At 50.2% G+C, this 21873-nt stretch overlaps 1 protein-coding gene across 5 annotated transcripts in view; it reads left to right on the forward strand.

The window, feature by feature from the left end:
- The window catches only part of ELMO2 (engulfment and cell motility 2), a 1054165-nt gene that overhangs the window by 650147 nt on the left and 382145 nt on the right, over positions 1–21873 (forward strand). For 4 of the 5 annotated variants that reach the window (XM_069651200.1, XM_069651199.1, XM_069651201.1 and 1 more), the window contains exon 10: positions 9078–9113. The exons of the other annotated variant lie outside the window; for it this stretch is intronic. In XM_069651200.1, coding sequence (XP_069507301.1) covers positions 9078–9113 — 36 coding nt within the window. The remainder of the gene's footprint in view (positions 1–9077; positions 9114–21873) is intronic. 5 annotated transcript variants of the gene reach the window in all.

A 21873-nucleotide genomic window follows, 5' to 3' on the forward strand; every position in this document is an offset into this window, starting at 1 on the left:
TAGGTCAGTCATCAGTATTGACAACTGTGAGGCAGCATACTGTGGTCATGGATAGTCATCAAGCCATCTTTTTGTTTTAGAGATTGACTTTCTATGGCTTCATCATCTACTCATGCCCATAAAGCATTGAATTAGCCAAGGTGAAGGGTGATGTTTTTGTTGTAAATGATTCTGTTGGTAGACAGTTACACCTGATGGTTATAGTATAGCTTATTTTGTTTAAAACTTGGATCTCCTCCCTCTGATAATGGTGAAGGGATTTCTTTTTTCTTTCTTTTTTATAACTGTTTATTGGTTTCTTTATGGTACAGGATATGCATACAAGACTTTATCTGATCCAATAGGAAAAACAGGCCAAACATACAATCAAACAAGACAGGTCGTGATACACATTTGTTTTGTCACATCTGTAGAGTAGCGGAGAGAGGTATGTGGTACCATTGGGAGGACTTAGAGTTGAGGGTTTATAAAGTTTCACCCCGCCACCATCTGCGCCTTTCCAGCCAAGAACTTAGGGTGTAGCCGATTTCATCGGTCCCGCCCGCTTCCCCCTAGACCTTCAGCAATTTCCCTGGACAACCCCTTTCATTATAGATGTGCCTCTTGAGGGACGCACAGTGATCCATTTCATTAGTCCATCGGTTTAAGCTTACTCCTTCTGAGGTCCCACACGTGGAGGCAATGAGTCTCTTAACCAGTCCTAGTGCCACCAAGAGGAACATTTTCTCGTATTTATTATAGTCCACCTTGCCCCATATCCCCAGCAATGCCATTTTGGGGACTTGCAGAACCAGAGAGCCCAAAACCCCTTTAATCTCCTATTCATTTTGTACCAGAAATCTTGAATGACCTCACGTTCCCAGATCATATGGATGGAGGTCGCCTCCATCCTGTGACAGCGCAGGCACTCCCAATCTTCTATTACCCCCGCCCCCCACCCTCCTTTTCTTCATTGCGGTGCGAGAGTGGTAGGCCTGGTGTAATATCTTGTATTGTATCAGGCGAAGTTTAGCATCTATGCCGATTTCCCGTGGAAACATTAACGCCTCCACCCATTCTAACAGGCCCACCACCCTTTCCCACCTACTCCAGAAGTAGAGATAATTTCCGGGCCCCAATGGCCTTAATCACCTGATAAAGTGTTGATGTGGGTTTTGTCGTAAACCTGCTTTGGAGGACATTTGCTTCTAGGGGGAGCACTTCGGAATGTCTGCCATAGTAGGGAATTGGGTCGTGAAGGCATGCAAGTTGTAGGTGTCTGTACGCATCCCCAGCGACAGAGCAAGTTTCTCCTGGATCTCCCTGAATGGCAATAGTCACCCCTCTTGTATCACATCGGCTAGGGTCTTGATCCCTTGGGTCTCCCGTCTGGTGAAGTGACCCATTGTTAGAACTTCTGGGATGTAGCTGTTATACCATAGGGGTTGGTCCAGTGTCAGACTTCCGCCCCACCCGATATGCTAGAGAGCTTCTACTCGGACTGTTCGGACCTGACGTACCATCCCGGATGCATTGGACATCTCACTGTCCGGTCCATACAGGACCCTAAGAGGGGGACCATCCACTCATGCTCCTAACCTCTCCCCCAATATGTGGAAGCTTCGGATTCCTGTGCATCCAGTCATTTACCACCCGCAGCATCGCAGCCTAGTAATATGCCCGGAAGCAGGGTAAACCTATTCCTCCTTCCCATACCGAACGCTGAAGGGTTTTGAGGGATATTCGGGGCTGTTTCCCCTCCCCCATAACAATTTACAGAGGGTAGTTTCTATGGATGTGAAGGTTGAGTGAGGCACGCGAATCGGTGCGTTTTGCAGGACATATAGGAATTTTGAAAGAGTGAACATTTTAAACAGGGCCGCCCTAGCCATCCGGTTTAGCGGGAGGGATTGCCAGTGTGTCACATCAGCTTTGAACCTGTTCACCACCGGGTGCAAGTTAAGCTTGAGGAATTTGTCGGGTTTAGGGCCCACGTGAATTCCCAGGTAGACAAAGCTCTGTATGGCGACCGAGTAGGGACATCGCGGTGGGATCGCATCAAGCCCCCCCCCCACACCCCCACTCCCGACTCATAGGGGGAAAAAGATTGTCTTTTGCTTGTTCACCTTAAGCCCGCGGAACTGTACATGCCCCGTGAGGATTGCAGTTACTGCCGGGCATGAATTCTGGGGGTTACTCAGATAAATGATTAAGTCGTCTGCGTAGAGTGAAACGTGGTCCTCCCCACCCCCAGGGCCACTCAAAACCTGACCATTCCCTGGACATCCTAAGTCCAATCGCCAGCGGTTCTATGGCCAGCGTTAACAGTAGAGGGGAGAAGGGGCATCCCTGTCTGGTTCCCCTTCCCAATATGAAAGACCTAGAGGAGACTCCATTCACCGGTACCACCGCCTCGGGGGAAACATACAGAAATTTGACCCAGGACATATAATGATCCACAAATCCCTTGCGACCCATGATCTCCCAGAAGGCCGCCCATCCCACCGAGTCAAAGGCTTTTTCAAAGTCTACTGCTAGGAGGGCAAGTGGGGCCCTGATCGCGGTCGCCAGGTCGATTGTGAAGTGCACTCTCGGCAAATTCATCCTGGTGGACCTGAATGGCATTAACCTGCACTGGTCCGGGTGCACCAAAGAGTGAGTAACTCCCATCATTCTATTTGCCGGAATCCGGGCGAGAACCTTGGCCTCCCCGTTTATTAATGAGAGCGTCCTATAGGAGGCACAGAGATCCGGTGGTTTCCCTGGCTTCGGGATCACCACAATGGTCGCTTGTCTTGGATCCTGAGGGGGCTTCCTTCTGATCTGGCACTTTGCAACATGCGGTGCATGTGACCCACAATTGGTTCTCACAGTCGTTTCCAGGTCTCTATCGGGAAGCCGTTTGGTCCTAGAGTTTTCCCGGCTTGAAGGTCGGATAGGGCTGCCGCGACTTCCTCCTCCGTGACCTCGGCCTCTAGTTTACCAATTTGGGCCTCCGAGAACTTGGGAAATGGGACATAGTCCAGGTAGCGTGGGCCTTCGCCGTTTTGCCTGGGTTCCCGGGGGAGTACAGATTTTCGTAATAGGTGGCGAATGTCTCCACTATCTCCTCATCTTTAAGGAGCAGATCCCCCCTCCCCCTGTCCCCCGTATGGCTCTTACGTGACCTCTGTTCCTATGCTTTCTTTCCAGCCAGGTAAGGGTTTTCCCAGCGTTGTCCCCCATCTCATATATATGACTACGCACAGTCCAGTGGGCGGTCCAGGCATTGTCTAGCGCTTGGTTCTTTGAAGCCCCTTGGGCTGTTATCATTCCTTCCCTAGAGTCTGGTGATCCTGACTCGAGGAATTCCTCCTCCGCTCTTGCCATAGCCTCCTCCCTCTTTTCAATTTCCCTGGCCTGTTGCAGGCAGTGGGCCGACACCAGAGAAAGGGCCTCCCCCTGGAGTACTGCTTTGTACTCCTCCTACAGTGTTATTGACCTGTCTACTGAGCTTTGATTCAGGGAGAAGTATTCCGATGTTTTTTGGGTGGGTCCCTCTGCCACCTTGGGGATCCCCAGGTAATAAGAATTGAGCCTGCAGGTCGGTATGGGCTTATTCCGGGACTGCTTCAGGGTCATAATCGAAGGGGAGTGGTCCGAGATACCCCTGGCTAAGTATGTAGCTGTCTCCAGCCTATGTGTCATGTCCTGTCCTGCGGGACGAGAAAGTAATCTGTACAGGACAGAGACTTGTGCGCACTGCAGAAGAAAGAGAAACCAGGGTCTGTGGGGTGTAAAGTTCGCCATGCATCCACCCACCCAAGCGCCGTTGCCAAGGAGCTAAGTTTTGTCTGGCCATCTGGGTTCCTATTGCCCCTGTGCGTTTTGCCCTGAATCACGTCCATACCTCATTAAAATCACCCCCAGCACCCAGTTGTCTGCGTGTTTCCCCATCATCTCTTCTTGGAGATCATTAAGGAGTTAGAGGGTCAGCGGGGGAGGAGCGAACACTGTCACTATCCCCCACAACTCCCTTCCGATGTCCCCGGTTATGACCACATGTGGAGACCTCTCAGTTGGAATGGGACCCTTTTATGTATGAGAATTAACGTCCCTCTTGCCCCTCTAGAGAATCCTGCGCGGAAGGCGGTCGAGTAATTCGATCTTCGAAAGAAACTGCATTCCATACCCATGAGATGTGTCTCTGTAAGCAGGGCAATGTCTGGTGAGTACCTATTCAGATACTGGAGCACCAACCGCCACTTAATACTGGAGCCCAGACCGTTGACGTTCCATGTAAGCAGGGTTAAGCGTTCCTCATGTGTCATTGGTGCCGCAGAGTATGTTGGCAGTGTGTTGGAGGGGTCTATTCAGTGTATTCTAGTGTTCTGTACACTAGTGGGCCCCTCTGTATCTCGGTGCCTAGTTTTCGGCTCCTTCCTCCCAAGTTAATGTAGCCAGGGCCTTTCGCAGCTTGGGGCCAGGGCGTCCCACATTCTCTTCCCCCCAAGCCCATCTTTCTCAACCCAGTGCGGCCTGTCGTAACTTCTCGTAGCACAATAAGAAAAAAGAACAGCAACAACAACCCCAGGTCCCCAAAAATCTGTCCCTTCAGCTCCAATACAGCTTCGGAGTCTCCCCTGTTGAGACGCGGCCTAACACGGACCGCTGTGCTTTGTGGCTTCTTGCGAGGCCACAAGTCCCCACAACCCTCCCTGTACCCCCCCTAACCAGAAGCATCTGTAGCCTGAACTGGGCGCCAACTGGCCGCAGGACATCAAAACTGAACATTGGTGGGTATTATGGGGTCCTTCCCACGACTGCAGTTAGTCCCACATCGTCCGGCAGTGGCCGCCAATGCAGTGTCCCCTTGATCAGCCAATCCAGTGCCATGACCTGATTTATGGTGGCAGTATTCATCCGTTCCCCACTGCGCACTCTCCGTTGGGCAATGGTGCCGGTGATTCGGGGTCTTGAGGGTTCTGTTGCGTCGGGGAATGAGCTGTCCTTTGTCCTTGGCTTCCGTTCTGGTAGTCCTCTTGGGGATCGTTGCAGCTCGGCTCCGTTCAGGATCTGGGACTCCAGCCATTTCCAGCCCTCTTTAGGCAAATAGAATAGAATAGGTGGGTGACCCCTATCTGGTGTACTTTCAGACGTGCCGGAAAGAACAGTGCATATTTTATTGACCAAGATTGTAGCTTCTTTTTGACAGAATCAAAGGATTGTCGGGCCTTCTGCACTTCTCTAGTATAGTCTGGGTACAAGCCAATTTGGTAGCCATTATAGGTGATGGGGCAGGTGGCACAGCCCATCTGGAGAATGGCGTCCCTGTCGCGCACATTCAGGAATTTTGCGATAATTGTCTGTGGTGGTGCGCCAGGGACTGGGCGTCCTGCCTGGATCCTCTAAGCGCGCTCAATGGAATAGAACTTGGAGAGTTTCTTGGGGGAAAATGCCTCTGTGAGCCAGTCTTCAAGAAAGAGCTTGACACTGGGTCCCTCCTCCTATTTAGGGATCCTTAGGATCTGTATGTTTATATCGTCTTGCCCGTCCCTCATCCTCTGCGCGACTTTCCAGTTGGGCCACCTTTTGGGTGATTGTGGCCAGTTGTTTCTCCATTTGCCGCACAGTGCCCTCTGACCTCGAGAACCTCTGCTTCATCCCTCCCACCCTCGAGGACAGGTTCTGGAGATCTTGCCGGAATATTTTCCCTTCTGAGGACGATCTCGATTCCATGATGGCCTTCATGACATCAGTGAGAGAGATGTCTGTGTCCTGTGCCGCTCCGCTGTATCCCCATTTTCAGGAGTTTGAGCCACAGTCCTTTGGGTAGCCCCTACCGTATAGAGATCCATTTTGCTTTGGAGGACCTGTCTTTTGACTTTGTCTTTCATCATTGTGCTTGCCGGCTATGGTGCGATGGGAGGGTGTTCTTCCTGTAGTCCGTCGCCAAGTGTGCCTCCCAGTGCTGATTCCGGTGGTCAAAGAGGGGACCCACGGTCAGGTGTCTCCTGCCCAGCCCCCGTGAGGAAATGGGATCGGGTCCTTAGGCTTGGGGGGGGGGGCAGCTTGTTCGGGTGTTGGGAATGGGCTTGCCTCCGGTTAGGTCTGTGTTCTCCACGCGATGGAGCACCTGTGTTGTGAGTCTGGTGTTTCTTGTTGTTTGCCCCCGTCTCTGGCCTCTTGTTCTGGTGTGAGACCAGTATTGCCCAAAACCTATCCCCTGCTCAGTGGTGATGCTTGCACCTTCGTATACCCTGCGTTACCCGCACCCAATACTTGCCCACTAGTGCTATTTCGTTGTCTGTGTCGGGCCCTTTGTGAAGTTAAGTTTTGTGTATCCTGGGGGGAGGGGGGGCAGTTGGCCCTTTCCTGCCAGGCCGTGTCTCACCACCCCCTGGTTCCACTGTATCGTGGCGATGCACATACCTGATTTCCCCCCCTCGCCCCCTCCTGCTGTTCTCAACCTCCCTGGGGCCTATTCCGCTTTGTCCTCGTGTGATGGGTATTTGCTGACCTGTATAGCTGGTGCGCGATCTCCTTCTCAGCGCCTGTTCCTTCTTGACTGGCTATTGCCATGTTCCTTCCCGGATTGTGGTGGTGGGGAGGCCCCCGCCACGGGACTCGTCCAGCCCCACCCGCTGGGGGGACCAAGAGCGTGATGTTGGATACTGGTGATCCCAAGCTGGTCAGTTGCAGGGATCAGTCTTCCCCTGAGCAAGTTCTGCACTCCCTCCATAATGCTATGCCCCCCACCCCCTACCTGGCCCCGGTGTTTCCCGTGGTGTGTGGAGGGGTTCTGTCCCTTGTCCGGGCGCAAGTCTTGTGTAGTTCAGGGCCCTGCCCCCCGCCCGTAGTGCTCTGCCGTGGTACTGGAGACCAGTCACCTGTCCCATCCTGCTCCTTGTATGTGTAAGTCAGGCTTTGCGCCGCGTTATGCTTTCTGCGTTGTGGGTGGGGGTAAATGCTGCCGGCCCCCAGTCCCTCGCCTGCTGTATCCCTCATTTGCCAAATCCACTCCTCACTGGTTATCTTTATGGTCCGGCTGGCGGGGTTCATGACCAGGTCCTGAGTCCCTGGGTCATATGTTGTCAGTGGTAGTGCCTGGCCGCGTAGTGCTGCACTTTTCTGCTGTTCTCAGTGTTGTCGGCCTCCGTGGGTAATGTGTGCGGGCAGGGCCACTCTCCCGCAGGGTACCCCACCTCCGTCTCTCCTCACACCGATGCAGCGGTGGAAGATTTCGTTGTGGATCCATAGCCGGCACCGAGGAGAGGGGTGGGGGCCGGGCCCAAGTGGTCTCTCGTTTCAGCGTCGGCGAGGTCCAGGGAGGGGTCCGCCGGTTCTCTTCACTCACTCGAGAGAGGGCCCAGGACACGAGCCGCAGAAGGACACATGAGCGTCTCGTGCATGCACAGTCGTGAAGGATTTCTTGAAGTGGAGTTTTGTCTGGATGTTCATGGCTCGAATCTCATCCATCACATGGAAACTCATCTCCATTAAACAATGGTTATTGTATGCTTATTCATGAGGTACATAATTATTTTCCCCTCCCTGAAACAGATGGTGGTTTGATTGTCTTGCAGAGTAGGGATTGACAGGGGTGTACCCTGACTTGTTAAATGGTGGTCAAAGGATGCTTTTATTTCATAATGATATCATGTAATGAGGAACCGTTCACCATTAACCAATACTTGAGGATTAACAACCAAAGCACCTGTGAAGTTGGGGACCCTGCAAGTGGAAAAAAGCTCACTTGTTAAGTAACTCTGGCATGTCTTCGAAGTGTCTATACAGGTGGGGGAGGGGGGGATTCAGGCTTATATAAATTTCAATCCTTAAGAAGTGCACACTTTTTTCACCATCAGAGCACAGATTGCTAGCACCTTAGAGTGCCTTCAACGTATTTAGTATTATTTGTACTGTTTTGATTATTTTTTTATAGGTTTTTTTTGGTGGACCCTTGCACGGAGGGTGCTTCAAGATCTGCCAAAAATAATGTGGTGGGGGTGGTGGGATGTGTCAAGGGTGGATGAGTTTACACTCGGTTGATGTACAATATAGTGCTTGATTACACACCTTACTGTTATGCTTTGAGATAGTCTTCTCTGCATGCTGTTAATGGTGAGGAAGTAACATAACATTCCTGTCACCATGGTTCTAGTAGAAAGCCGCTCTCCTTTCATGATCCTAATGGTGCAACAGTTTGCCCCCCTTTCATACAAGATGATGAATTACTTGTACTCTCATGATGAAGACAGTTGAGGGGCCCTTCTTAATCATGTGAGGTACTGTGCCAGGACCCTTCATGGTAAGTTTTGTAGGGTCGTTCCTTCTCATTCTGATAGTTATTGACCTTTCCTCTACAAAATGGTGGTTTGGGGATGTTGGCCTCCATATATGATTTGCAGAGTTGCTTTTCTTTCTCTTAGGTTAGTAAAGGGGCTTAACATCCTCTCATGACAACAGTAATGTAGTTGTTGGTTTCCTACCATTTGTGATTGGTGGGGGCCCTCATTTAATCGCATGACCAGATTATGCACCCCATTACAATCAAAATGGCGAGTAGGGATTTCTTTGATTTGATAACGGTTTGGGATGGATATAATGTACTTCTTGTAACATTAGAGTAGTCCCTTTCCCTTTTGCTGTGGACAGGTAGCTTTCTTTTGTATGAGGAAGATTGGGAACTCTGACTGCAGGGGCCTTCTCTTTCATAATGACTGTTGGTGTTTACCAAGGCTTTCGTACTTGTCAGCGATGACAAGTTGGAGCGTGTCTACACCAAGTTCTGTTGATGATATGTGGAAGCCCTTATGATTATTGTAATGTTGTAGAGGTCTCCTGCGGTAGGGTTTCCCTTTTGTATGCCTATTTTGAGTGATTGCAAGATATTTTGTTTTGTGCAACTTTTTTTTGTCCAATTCATATGCCTCTTAATAGAGAGGACCTAAGAAGCAAATGTACTTGCATGATGATAATGCATAACAATGTCTCAAAATTAACTATGCTTGTAAACCCTTCCTCTGCTGGCAAACTGTACTGTTTAATCCCCATCGTCTTGCCTAACACTGCTCTCTGCTTCTATTTGTGCTATCCTCCCTTGACTTTACCATCAGGAGAAGCCTCTCAACCCTCTCGATCTGCCTGTCAGTGTAAGTAATATCAAATGGGGAAGTATCAAGGGTTGTGGCTATGCCAAATGTGCTGATCTTGCCTTGTGGCATAGTTGCACACACTGGCCTTGATAGAAGTGCAGCGGTGTGCCTGGGAAGACGTTTGATGGCTTCCACAGATCAGTTATGCCCACATGGCTTTGCAACAAAGAGCAATGTATTAAGTTTTCCCTTGAGATGCCTTTATTGATGTAATTTTGAATATTGATATCATTGATGGTGATAGAACTTGTAAGTCTGGCGCTTGAGAAAGTAGTACTGGCTGCTCTGTTAGTGCCCCACTGCCAGATTCAGTTACTGTACAAGTAGTGCATGAAACGCATGTTGCAGAGACAACCTGGCTACCAGGTGGTAAGCAAGAGGCATGGAGGACCAGGCACTACTTAAAGGGTAAGTGCTACCAATGAAATCCATATGCTGAAGATTTCCTTTTGCTGCTGAGTCCGGAGGTGGCCCTAGTTTCTAAACCTACCTTGTTTTGACACTATATTTGCCAAAATGTATCATGTTATAACTCTTTTGAAATTATTACTTTTTAGGTACAGTTGCTAGGACCCTCAACCTCTTCAACTTTTAACCTTGTAGATGAGTTTCAAAAACATGCTGTGGTTGGAATACCATGCTAGTCAGACAGACATTCATCACTCTGAATGTTCCTGCTACAAATCATGCTCAAGCGTTTCTGAAGAAAACGTTTGTCTTGTTCTCTTGACTAAGGGTTGTTTGGTATGGCCAACAGATTGTGGGCATTGTCATCAGGAAGCTGCCACATCGTTGCTTGCATTTTGTGTGTGTCTGGTCTTTGTCTACAGAGTGAAGACTGGTCAGAAGCCAGTCTGCTTGGAAGTGTGGATTTGTCTTGCACATACTTTGCAAATATCATCTAGTGAATAGGTCAAGAAATGTTATCTTAATACAGTTACGCTTTTTTACTTTTGGAAGTCGACCATGTGGGGCTTTAGAATGACCGACATTTACCTCATCCCACAATGCCCCATTCCTCATACAAGAGGTCACATATTTCGCCATTCATATCAGTAGCACATACATGACCGAAAGGAATGCCACATTTCCTTAGAAGAGAGAGCAAGTGACTGACAATTTCTGGGGGACTGTCATAGACCACAAAAAGTGCTTGGATTCCAAGTGACAAATGACTGATTTCTGATAATGAAAAGCCTTTTACAACTTGTTGAGCCAAGTCATTGAAGGGTTAACTCTGAAAGCATAGTCAAAGATCGCTCTGAGATGCTTTAGCCACAGCTTAGGGTACACCAGTTTCAAGCGATCACACGCCATGTGGCAGAAGGGAAAAAATCTCCTGAACGTTCTGTGCTGATCACTAAAGAAGTCTACAATGTGTACATTGAAACCACTACTTTATCACTACCACACTAGGAAGATTGAGCTGTTTACAGGAGACATTGCATCTTGTCATGACCTAGATTTTTACAATTGTCATCCCTGTAATCCGATGTATATCTAATTTAATTAACCTTATAAAGAATGACCTGAACCTTATGCACTGCATTTTCACCACTTGATTATATAATTACTTTTAATGCAATCATAGAGTTGGGTTGTAGAACAGTTTAAAACGGCAATGTAACCAGAAAAGAACTGGCGTTCTTGTGAAAAACGGGAATCCTTTCCTAGCTCAGAAACATGTATTTGCCTATGCTCAGTTTAGTTTCGAATCGCAATAAAGACAACTATAACCCGAGGAGCACCAGTATACAAACTGAAATTTGTTAGTGTCAAAAAAGAAAGAAAAAGAGCAATTGGGGAAAGCTGTAATTGTGCACATTTTAGCCCTGTTGGTGATTTTTGGCTTGCTTTGTGTTTAATTCACTGGGTCACTTATCTTTGCCTACAAGCATAAAATACACTATATACTGACATCAGTTCCTTCTCCCTGTATGCTGGTTTAATCAGGTTTTTCTGTGTGCCCGGGTGTCATAGATCATTCTTAGTTCCGGACTCACACTGTGCTTGAAGTGCTTGGATTCTTCACCACTGGGATACCTGTGTTCTCTATTGCACACTTTTGCTGAATTTACTATATCCCTGGCTGATGCGCTCAGAGGAGATCTTCGAGGCCAGTCCTTCAGAACACCTCAGGATCTTCTTTGCTTTGAGGAATGTAGGTAAGCATCTTTTCTCTTTTGCATTCCATCCTGACAAATGTTCCCGGGAGTGGACTCTGTGAGGGCTTGTACCCGGGGGCACTTTCCCGAGGGCAATTTGCTTCATACTGGGACTTGTTACGAGGCCCAAACTGTGCCTGTTGCCACTTCCTTCCCCGAGGGCCCACAAATGGCACTTGCGCTGTGGCAGGTTCCGCAAACCAATCTTTCAAAGGTTGCGCGTCAACCCCTTCGGTCCTCACCACTGAAGCACGACGACAGGATACGATGGCACACTGTTCCCCGATGGTAACGGTATGTGGTTCAGGCCCCTCACTGGTTGATACCTCTCTTGCAGTCTGACACCACCGGACGAGGATGCTCCAAAAGGTTTCTGCTTACTCCCTTCTCACCTAGAGTGGACTGGTCTCCCAGTGCCGGGCTCTGCAGCTCAGCTGCTTTTGATGCCCAAAGCTCTTGAGCCCCCAAGCGCTCCTCAGTGCCTTCTTCAAGCTTGGGGTATGACCACGCCTCGAGGGAAGATCGGGATTTCAGGACCTAATGCATTCCAATCCCATGAGTCACTATTTCAAAGGCATTATGTGGAAGATGCTCTTGCCAGTCTGATCCCAGCCACCATTGGGCCCTCTGGTGAGCCTCACTCCACTGTCCTTAGGGCATTGGGATCAGTCTTGTTCATAGCTTGTTAGGGAGAATTCTCCTAAGACTTATTTCGCAAACCTAGTGAGTCCCCCAGCAGCTTTGCTGGATTTTTGGGGTTTGTTTCTTTCTCCTGCTAAGAGTGAGACTCTTTTACTCCCACTCTTCGGCATGATTTGAGATATGTCTCTGACTATTTGTGTGATTTTGGGCTATGGGGTCTTTTACTCCATAGGGTATCATCTGTTTATTGTGTATGTCTTACACAGCACCCTCAGTGCAGTAACAAAGGGGTGTCATAGTGACCCCCAAACATAGACTCCATACCCTGGGACTGACTACTGTCTCCTAGGGCATGTAAAGTCACCATTGACTTTACTAGTCTTAAGTTGTGAACAGAACCAGTACAAACCATCATATTGTGGAAGTACTGGAAGGGGTTAATTATATTGCCCATGGGTCTGTTTTCAAGGGGGCACTGTCCAGTCCCCCCTTGTCGAGTTTCTGGCTGGTGGCAGTGGTTACCACGCAAAATATTCCACCAGAATATTTCCTATGGGATTTTCCCATTGATTTTAAACGCACCACTTTTTGGTGCAATGTTAAAGATACCGCCGGTTTATTTATTTAATATTAAATTCACGGTTGGGTCTTTTTGCCAGAACTCTTTTCTAAAATGGCGTTCGTGTCCGTCTCTGTAACTCTGACCAAGGTCGAGCCCTTTGTTCCACTTTTTGGCAGGCTTCTCCACAGAAGCTCTCCAAATGGTGCCACCCTGTCTGGGTTCCACAGGATGTGTGGGGAGGGGAATTGGCACCCTGGACTGCGTTGCCTTAGCAACTCAAGTCACACTCTATTCTGATTGGCCCAGTGGTGAGCCACTCGGCTCACCACTTACCATGTTTGAGTGACAGCTAGGCTGTTGAATGGGGGTTTTTCCTGCATAAAAGCAGGGCTTTTGGGACTGGAACTTCAGAAGTCGCCACAGGACCTATGAAGAGAGAAGAAGCTGAGCCATCTGCAACGTTGACACCACCGGTGGAGCCCTGCTGCAACGACCTCACCACTTTCCCAACGACAAGAGGAGATCTTCTGCTGGAAGAGTCTTCTCCCTCTGAGCTGGTGGGATCAACCAGTTCGCCCCTTTCGCCTTCCAAAGACGTCTCTTGGTCGACTCGCCCGTGCCAAGCAGCCCGGCAACCGGATAGCCAAGCTTCACCACTTTGACCGCGAATTAAAGGAACACACCTTTTACCGACGAACTCCGCGGCTGGTCTCTTCCCTGGGCAGTGCAATGACTACAAGGTTCCTCCTCGACGAGATCTTCTCTTCCACTGGTCGAATCCACGACTAGCATCCACTGCCAGGAACAACTGCCGCCGCTGGAGCTTCCTCTCTCTTTAAGGTACTGTGTTCCACCTGGCCTCCCTTTCTTCGGATTGCTAAAGGTGACCCTTAAATCCTTGGCTTTCCAACTGGGTTGGCTCCAGACCTTCTAACTTTACTTCTTGAACCACCCCAACCTCTTTTGAACACTCTGCAAAGACTTTTAGTGCATTTTAAACCGTGTGATCCTGGGCACATTTCGCTTTGCCCCTTTTAAAGTCGGTCTGGCCCATGAACTTTGGCTCTACAGTGTATACTGCCTTCACTGACTTGCTTTGGATTTATTAAAGTGTTGGGAACTGTTTTATTTTTATGCTCTGCCTTTTTCTCCCTTTAACCTAACTGGAGTGCCATCTAGGTTACGCGCTTACATCTGTTTTAACAAATAGTGGTATTTCAACTCTGACTTGTCTAATAGTTTTTAAGGGAGGCGTTTATACTTTATATGACTGTGTTTGGTCTTGCTTTTGATTTAGAGTGTTAGTGTATTACCTAATGTGTGTTTTAAATAAATAATTATATACTTTTGATGCAAAGCTCTGGTCAGTGTTTGCTTGTTCCACTGTGTTTTTGGCCCTATTGTGTATACTCTGTATACTGCTTTACTCTTCTTGAAAGAAGTCTGACTGCTCAGCCACAGCTACCAGGTAAATCTGGGTGGTGCAGACTACTACCTATTGGGTTTACTGCTTACTCCTGTGGTCTTAATATTTTTGCAGTGGTCCCCAAGGGAACTGCACATGATTCTGCCTAACATAGGTTCCACCCCTAATCACACCCGTTTGTGCCTTTACCACCAACCCTTTAGAGTTATGCCCTTTACCAACTCTTTTGCCCCCAACTTCTATGCCAATGCCTCTACAGCCTCCATTGCCAAATACCCCACCTCCACCTCCACCCCAGCCTCAATTTCTACCTGTCCTGCCAGGGAAGGACCAGGAAGACATGGATGTCTCCACATATGACTTGGAGTAGGTGCCCATGTCTGTGAAGGTTTTTCATGACCGAATTAAAGGCCTGATGCAGTATCTGGATATTCTGGTACCAGAAATACCTCAGACAGATCAGGAGGCAATTTCCTCTGTGCAGTAGATGAAATTGGCAGAGAAATCTGGTATATGCTTTCTGACAGGTGTGACAGGGTGGCTATCAAGCTGTGGTAAAGACCAGCATCCGTTCTGCCAGTTGCCTAGAAGGTGGACATTCGCTACAGTTTTGCTACTAAGCGATACTCTGTTTAATGGGTCAGCCTCTGGCACATTCCACCATTGCGGTGACAGCTACCCTATTTGGGAAAGCTCAAGCTTCTGCATCATCATCGTCGTCTTCCTCGCAAAGCCCTCTGGGTCAGAACGATTTCATTTTGCCAAACATTTTTATCCGAATGTGCCCCTCATTCTGAGACAAGCAAACGCTGAAGCCATGAAGGAAGCTGCGAATTTGAAGTTGTGGTGCGAGTTGGGCGATTGAGGCTTTGCTACTGGCAGACTACCAGGCAGGTTTACGTTGAGGACTGGCAGAGGCATGACAATTCGCACAGCACGTGATAAGGCTTCTTGTCATTACCTCAACACTGCGGCTCGGGGCATGGTTGTAGGAGCAGCTCTACATCGCCAGGCTCTGTTAAGGGGCACCAAGTTTCAGGCTAATGGCCAAAATAATGTTTTGGATCGCCCCTTTAATGGGGTTAAGCTCGTCAGCCTGGTGTGAGGGGTCCGCAATGAAAGGCTTAGAAAGTTATGTACTCCTAAGGCCCGTCCCCTTTCCTCCATACTGTATGGAGGAAAGGGGAGACGAAACCTTTTTCACCAGAAAAAAATCTTCCCCTTTAAATGTAGAGGCGAGCGTGGGCGCGGTCCTGGGAACATGCGCTCCCCTGACTCCAACCACTGGCCCCACTCCCAGTCCTCTTTTCCGCTTCGATGGGAGCAAACCGCTTTCACCAGCACTCCTGGGTTTGGCTTCGGGAATGTAATTCCACGCGCTCTTCCCCGGATACTGTCTTTTGTTTTTAATCCGGTAATCTGTACTCTGGCGCCATGCTCCTCCCCGTCGCATGTCGACATCTTTGGGCTTTATCTGGTGTCCAGCCTGCAAAGGGCTCTTCCTACGTCCAACCCCCACGCTCTTTGCCTCTGCTGCCTTGGCCCTGATCACGGCTGGGAGAGTTGTACTGCGTGTGACACGCTTAACCCACGCGCTCTGAAGAACACGCTAGCTCGGTGGAGGGAGCTCTTCGAACGATCGCCTCCAGAGGACTTGAAGGACTTTGTCATGCACAAGTCCAGGCCCAAGGTAGGGCCGCTTTTTTCATCTGCACCCCACAAAGGTGACTCCTTCCCAAGGAGACATGAGAGGGGAGGTACCGTTCAGGTTCTACCATGAGCATGGGTACTGAGGCTGCTTCAGCTACCGGCCCCCAGGCCGAGGGGGTCATCAGATCTTACCGGGGACGTTGCTGAGGGACCGCAAGGTTCTTTTAGCGGGTATCCACCCGAGGGGCTACGCCCTACTACCAGACAAATGTCTGAGGGGCGCTTGTACACAACACTACCGGCAGCACAGCAGAGGGCACAACGCCTACCAGGCCTCGTTCTGAGGTGCAGGGTAGGCCTCAAGCTTCACTGCCAAAAGTCATGGAGGAGGCTTTGCCCAGTGCGGCAAGCACCACAGCACATGTACGTAGCATGCAGCTGGACAAGATGGCCACTGTGCCAGACAAAATGGCCACTTGTCTGATACGGCCCCCTAGCGCGGAGCAGGTGGGAGAACGAGTTTGAAGGTGGGACTGGTCTTCACCAGGTACTTGGCCTACTGCATATCCTTCAACATCGCAGGGCAGATGCACTCCGCAGACAACCAGGCAGAGTACGCCCAGACATCAGCAACCTCAGGGCCCTACTCCTACGCCAACTAGCCCCCACCTGCCTGTGAGGACATATTCTTCAAGAAATTCCTCACACTTATGAGATCCCCTTAGATGGGCTCCGTGCTGAGGGATGTGATCAAGGCCATGCTACCTCCTGTCCTGACGCCCATAGTCATTCCTCCTATGGCTGCAGCGCCTTAGGCTCCCGTGCCGCCTCTGCTGCCCACGCTGGCCCCCGTGGTTCCGCTCTTCTGCCTCCTGCACCCCAGGTGGTTCCATACCAGCCACCACAGCAGCCTTCGGCCCGGTCGCCACACCTCAACCTACGGTGCCCAGCACTCCTCCAACTGTCCCAGACCAGCCAGACACCCTGGTCGACCCTGACGAGGAGGAGGACCCCGACACTCTGTCTTCAGCCAAGGATTTCCATGATGGGCTTGCAGGTCTGGCCAAATACCTGGGGCTTCCACAACCCAAGGTGGGACCACCAGAGGCGGGGGTCCTGGGCGAAGTCCTCACTCTACGCCCCATGGCTAGAACAGGGATTCAGATGCAGAAGGATGTTGTCGCCTTGGCCAAAAAGGATGGCTTAAACCCCATTCGGCGCAGCCCACCAACAGGCGGCTCGACGTCAAGCACAGGCAATTGGAGGGGGTTACACTCTTGGTGTCGGCACACCCTCAACCACACTCTTCGTTGATTGCCGTGGCCTCTATCCACTCGAAGCCGCAGTCTTCCTAGGCCACCTCGTCCTCTGCTCTGCTAGGCAAGGAGGAGAAGATCTTGGAGGCGTACGGAAAGGTCTATTCCAACGCCTCACTGCACCTTCGTCAGTCTAATGCAGACGCCATGCTGGCAGCCGTTAACCAGAGGCTTTGGCAGGAAATAGCTGACTTCCTTCCGGAACTTCAGGTGCACAGTCAAGCACGCTTCAAGGCGGGGCTGGCAGAGGCAAGGATGGTGGCTCAAGACATCATGGAGTCCACAGTGGCACATATTAGACACCTCGGGCCGATGAGGAACTAGATGAGAACAGTTCTCAGACTACGAAATCCTTATCTATCCTCAGGAAGTCCACGCCCAAGACGTACAGCCAGACGTACTGGTGTCCCGACAAGGGGCGTGCCTTCGGCGTGTTCCGAGGCTTCCAGGAACAAAAGTCCAGGCAGCCAAACCAGTCTCCAAGTAAGCACTGCTGCAAACAGCAGAAGGTGGGGAATGAGGGCTTCTTTCAGTCCCCCTTCTCAGCCCCAGAGGAAAAGAAGCATGACATTTCCCCCCTCTCCACGGGTCTCCGGTGGGGGGGCAGGCTTGCCCTTCACACACAGTATTGGTGCGCCAGGTTTGCAGACTTCTGGATTCTATCAGCAGTGTCCGCGGGCTACCGCCTACCGATTCCTTTCTCTCCTCTCCTCCACTCCCACAGTTTGGGACAACAACTCTGTTGGCGGAAATTTGATAGCTCGAAGAAAGCCTGGCAGTGGAAGAAGTCCCAGCCTCCCAGCGTAGTATGGGCTTCTACTCCAGGATTTTCACCATACCAAAGAAGAACCAAGCTGGCCTGAGAGTTGAATTGGACCTTTCCACCCTGAACCTTTCCCCTCCCTCTTCAAAGCACTTATTGTGGAGACACTGTGCAAGGGAGACTGGATGTGCTCCCTGGACCTGAAGGACTTGTACCTACACGTCCTGATTTGGCAGCCTCATCGGTCCTTCCCGAGGTTCAGGATAATGGGCTTCCATTTCCAATATAAGGTTCTACCCTTTGGCCTCAATACAGCCCCCAGGGTCTTAACCAGTCTTATGAATGCAGTGGCAGCCCTTCTCAGGGCCCAAGGTCACCATGTCTACCCATACCTAGAAGACTGGCTCGTCAAGGCGAGATCCGGGAGGCGGTCCAGCACACCTCCTCCGCCCTCATGTTTACGATACACGAATTTGGAATTTTCCATCAATCTCAAGAAGTCACAGCTGCAGCCGACGCAGAGTCAGGCGTTCCTGGGCCTCATATGGGACACGGGCGCCGAGAGAGTTTTTACCTAGAAGGACAAGATCACAGCCATCAAGAGGGCTACGGGTAATTTTCTCAGCAGAGAGGTGAACTCTGCATGGTGGTACCAGCACCTCTTGGGCATCATGGCACCATGTCTACTGGCAGTGCCTTACACAAGGCTCAAAATGAGACGATTACAGCTGCACTTCGCAGCCTCATGGAGTCAGGAGCGGGGTTCCCAGGCGGAACTCGTCAGCATTCCTCCCTTTCTCCACTAGGATCTTGTCTGGTGGAGGACAGACTGCAACTTGAGGGATAGGCAGACCCTTCCGGCAAGCAGCACCACAGCTTACCATCACCACAGATTCATCCTTGGAAGGCTGAGGGGGCTACCCTGGATAACCACAGGGTCCATGGAGTTTGGTCTCTTAAGGAAAAGGAATCTCATATCAATTGGCTAAAGGCGATCTGGCTCGCGCTCAAAGCCTTTCTGCCACTTATCAGTGGCAGGACGATCCTCATTCAAATGGACAATTCCACCAGCATGTATTAAATCAACAAGCAGGATGGCACCAGGTCTCCTCCTCTATGCACCCTGGCGGTCCGCATTTGGGAGTGGCCTCTGGGGTACAACATACACTTGACGGCAATCCACCTCCCGCCTGACAGACTCAGCAGGTTGGGTGCAGACAATTACAAATGGCAACTGACCGACCAGGTCCTTCAGGGGATCATCAACAGATGGGGGCATCCCCAGGTGGATCTCTTCGCCACCTGCTGCAACAGGAAGTGCCCTCAGTTTGCATCCTGGCAGGGACAGAGCCTGGGCTCCCTGGGCGATGCATTACAGTGGAACAACTTGAACGCATATGCAATTCCCCCCACTCTCCTGGTACACAGGGTGATCTGCAAGATAAGAGAATCCCGACAACTCATTATCATTCTGATTAGCTCCGTGGTGGCCGGCGAGACCATGGTTATCGGAGCTGCTCAGCCTGTCGGGCCAGCCTCCAGTTCACTTTCCATTGGGCCCAGCTCATCTACTATCGAGGCAGGGGGGACATGGTCATCCACCACGCCCCCCAGAAGTTAGCCCTTGCAGCATAGTTTCTGAACAGGTTACATTGAAGCACCTGCGACTTTCACAGGCTAACCTAGACAGCATACAGGGTGCTAGGAGTGTGGCTACTAGGAGCCAGTACAAAAGCAAGTGGTCTAGGTTTTGCCACTGGGCTGAGTCTAAGGAGGTTGATCCGCTCACTTGCTTGTTGGACGATGTGCTATCCTTCTCTGCACACTTCGCCCACTCAGGGGTGCAAATAGACTCCTGCCGCACCGATCTGGCGGCCATCGGAGCTTACCGGAACTCGGAGGACATTTTCTCTTCCTCCAATCCGGTGGTTAAGACATTTGGCGGGCCTCACCAGGCTCTACCTACCTGTCAAGAAGCCACACCCTGTGAGGGACCTCAACATAGTATTGGGGGCCTTGGCGCATATACCCTATGAGCCAATGGTGTCCGCGGACATCAGGCTGGTCCCCATTAAGACAGCCCTCTTGGTGGGTCTTACGTCTGCACGCCTGGTCAGTGAAATACAAACTCTTGTGGCTTCCGAGCCATACGCTACCTTTCATAGGGACAAGGTAGTCCTCAGAACGCATCCCGCGTTCCTCTCGAAAGTAGCCTCTTCATTCCATCTAAATGAGGAGATAGTGCTACCCACTTTTTTCGCGGACCGTAAGGACGATCCTCGAGGGTCCTGCATTGTCTGGATGTTAGGCGCACTCTAAAATTCTACCTGGATAGGACCAAGAGCTACCGCAAAGCTCTTAGTTACCTTTCAGGGGGGGGGTCAAGGCCGGGATATCAGGCTTCTAAGGCCTCCCTAGCAAGGTGGATGGTTACGGCCATTAAGGAGGCCTATGAGGGGCAGCACAAGCCACTTCCGGCAAACATGCATGCCCACGCTATCAGAGCCTAGGCCACGGCAGTCGCATTCCAGAGGCACAGTCTGTGGCAGGTCATCAACAGGGTGGCCACGTGGGCCACCCCTTCGGCAATCTGCAAGCACTACTGTCTGGGTGCTAGCTCTAGGTCAGGCGCGGCATTCGTACAGGCTGGGCTAAGAAACCTGTTTTCTTAAGGAAGGTCACCTCTCCACTCTGGGGCTACATTCAGTTCTAATCGCCCCTACAGTACAGAGGAAAAGGGACAGGACGTAGGAGTAATTAGTTACTCACCATAGTGACATAGGTACTCCTAGTCCATAGTCCCCTTTCCTTCATACATCCCACCATCCCCCCCTAATAATAACGGGTGTCATTAGTCAATGGTAATATTGTCGACGCATCAATGGGGTCTGAGTGGCGCTGGTGGGAGGAGTCAGGCGAGCGCGTGCTCTCGGGGCCGTGCCCCGCATGTCTCTAAATTTAAAGGGGAAGAAGATTTTTTCTGGTGAAAAAGGTTTCGTCTCCCGTCCCTAGCGAGGGACGCCCATACAGTATGGAGGAAAGGGAACTATGGACCACGAGTAAGTTAGTCACTACGGTGATTAACTTATAATTTTCTGTTAAAGATTTTTATTAGCTTAAACGGGTTGTGAAAATGCCTCTCTGACCCTGCTCTAAGAGGAGTTTCCCTACCTAAAACCAAAAACTAAGGCTCTGTCTTGGTCAGGATGTCATAAATCTAAAAGACGTCCTTGTGTCCAAACGTTCTATTCTGACCCTCACACTATATACAGAATAATAAAGTAACAAGGGAAATGACTTTGACCTGATTTGCAAAAAGTGTTCTCAAATACAAATATAATAGATCCACCGTAAATATTCTTCAAAATTGAAAATACCTTAATTCTAGAGAATGATTCCCTTCCCCTGGATTCTTCACATGTATCACAAATGTGTCTGGGTCTAACAGTTCTGTATGCCTTTCTTGGCCCACAACAATCCTTTTGGATGAAAACTGTTCAACCTTGTAAATTCTTCTTTAACAAAAGTTCCTTCTTTTCACACAAGTTCCTTCTTTGTTTAACAAACACTGTTTCTGCTCGACCCTCCTTGTAGGTTTACAATGTGCCTGATATACTCACCCTTCAGGACTCGTTATGCACTTGCAACTGCCCAGTGTACTCTCCTGCAAGGACTTCTCTTGCATTCACAATTGCCTAGTGTACTCCCATGCCCGGACTTCCTCATATCTTAAAGTTCCTATTTATATCCAAGTAGCATATACCTTTCTTGCCTTGGTATATATACTTATTTCACTGCTCCTTTAAGCTTTCATTCCTTATTGCGATTCAGGTTGGCACTCTGCCCTTTTGAAACAATCTTCTTATTACACTTTCCGTTACTTCACAATGTTCAAAGTGTCTTTGGCATGGTTGCAGAAATGCCATGGGGTCCCCAGTCTTCTCTGGCGGACTCACCGGTTCTCTGTAGCATTTTCAGGCTGGCTCACACTTATTCGGTGTACCTTCGCCGCTTGCTTCCCACTCTTGGTGGCTCTGACGTTTCTCCAGCTTCTCTCATGGCTCTGCTCCAACACGCCAGCTTCTCCTCGGCTCCCGGTAAAGACAAAGCCGCTGCTCCTGGCTGCCGGACATCCAAGGACCCTCTCACGGTTCCTGACGTCTCTACTGCCCGCCTCGCACCACGTTTCTTTCCTTTTCTGCTGGCGAGCTCCTTTGCTTCACCACACCAGCT

The sequence above is a fragment of the Ambystoma mexicanum genome, chromosome 3p (genome assembly GCF_040938575.1).
Source record: "Ambystoma mexicanum isolate Mex_15411 chromosome 3p, UKY_AmexF1_1, whole genome shotgun sequence".
In the NCBI taxonomy this organism is placed as follows: Eukaryota; Metazoa; Chordata; class Amphibia; order Caudata; family Ambystomatidae; genus Ambystoma; species Ambystoma mexicanum.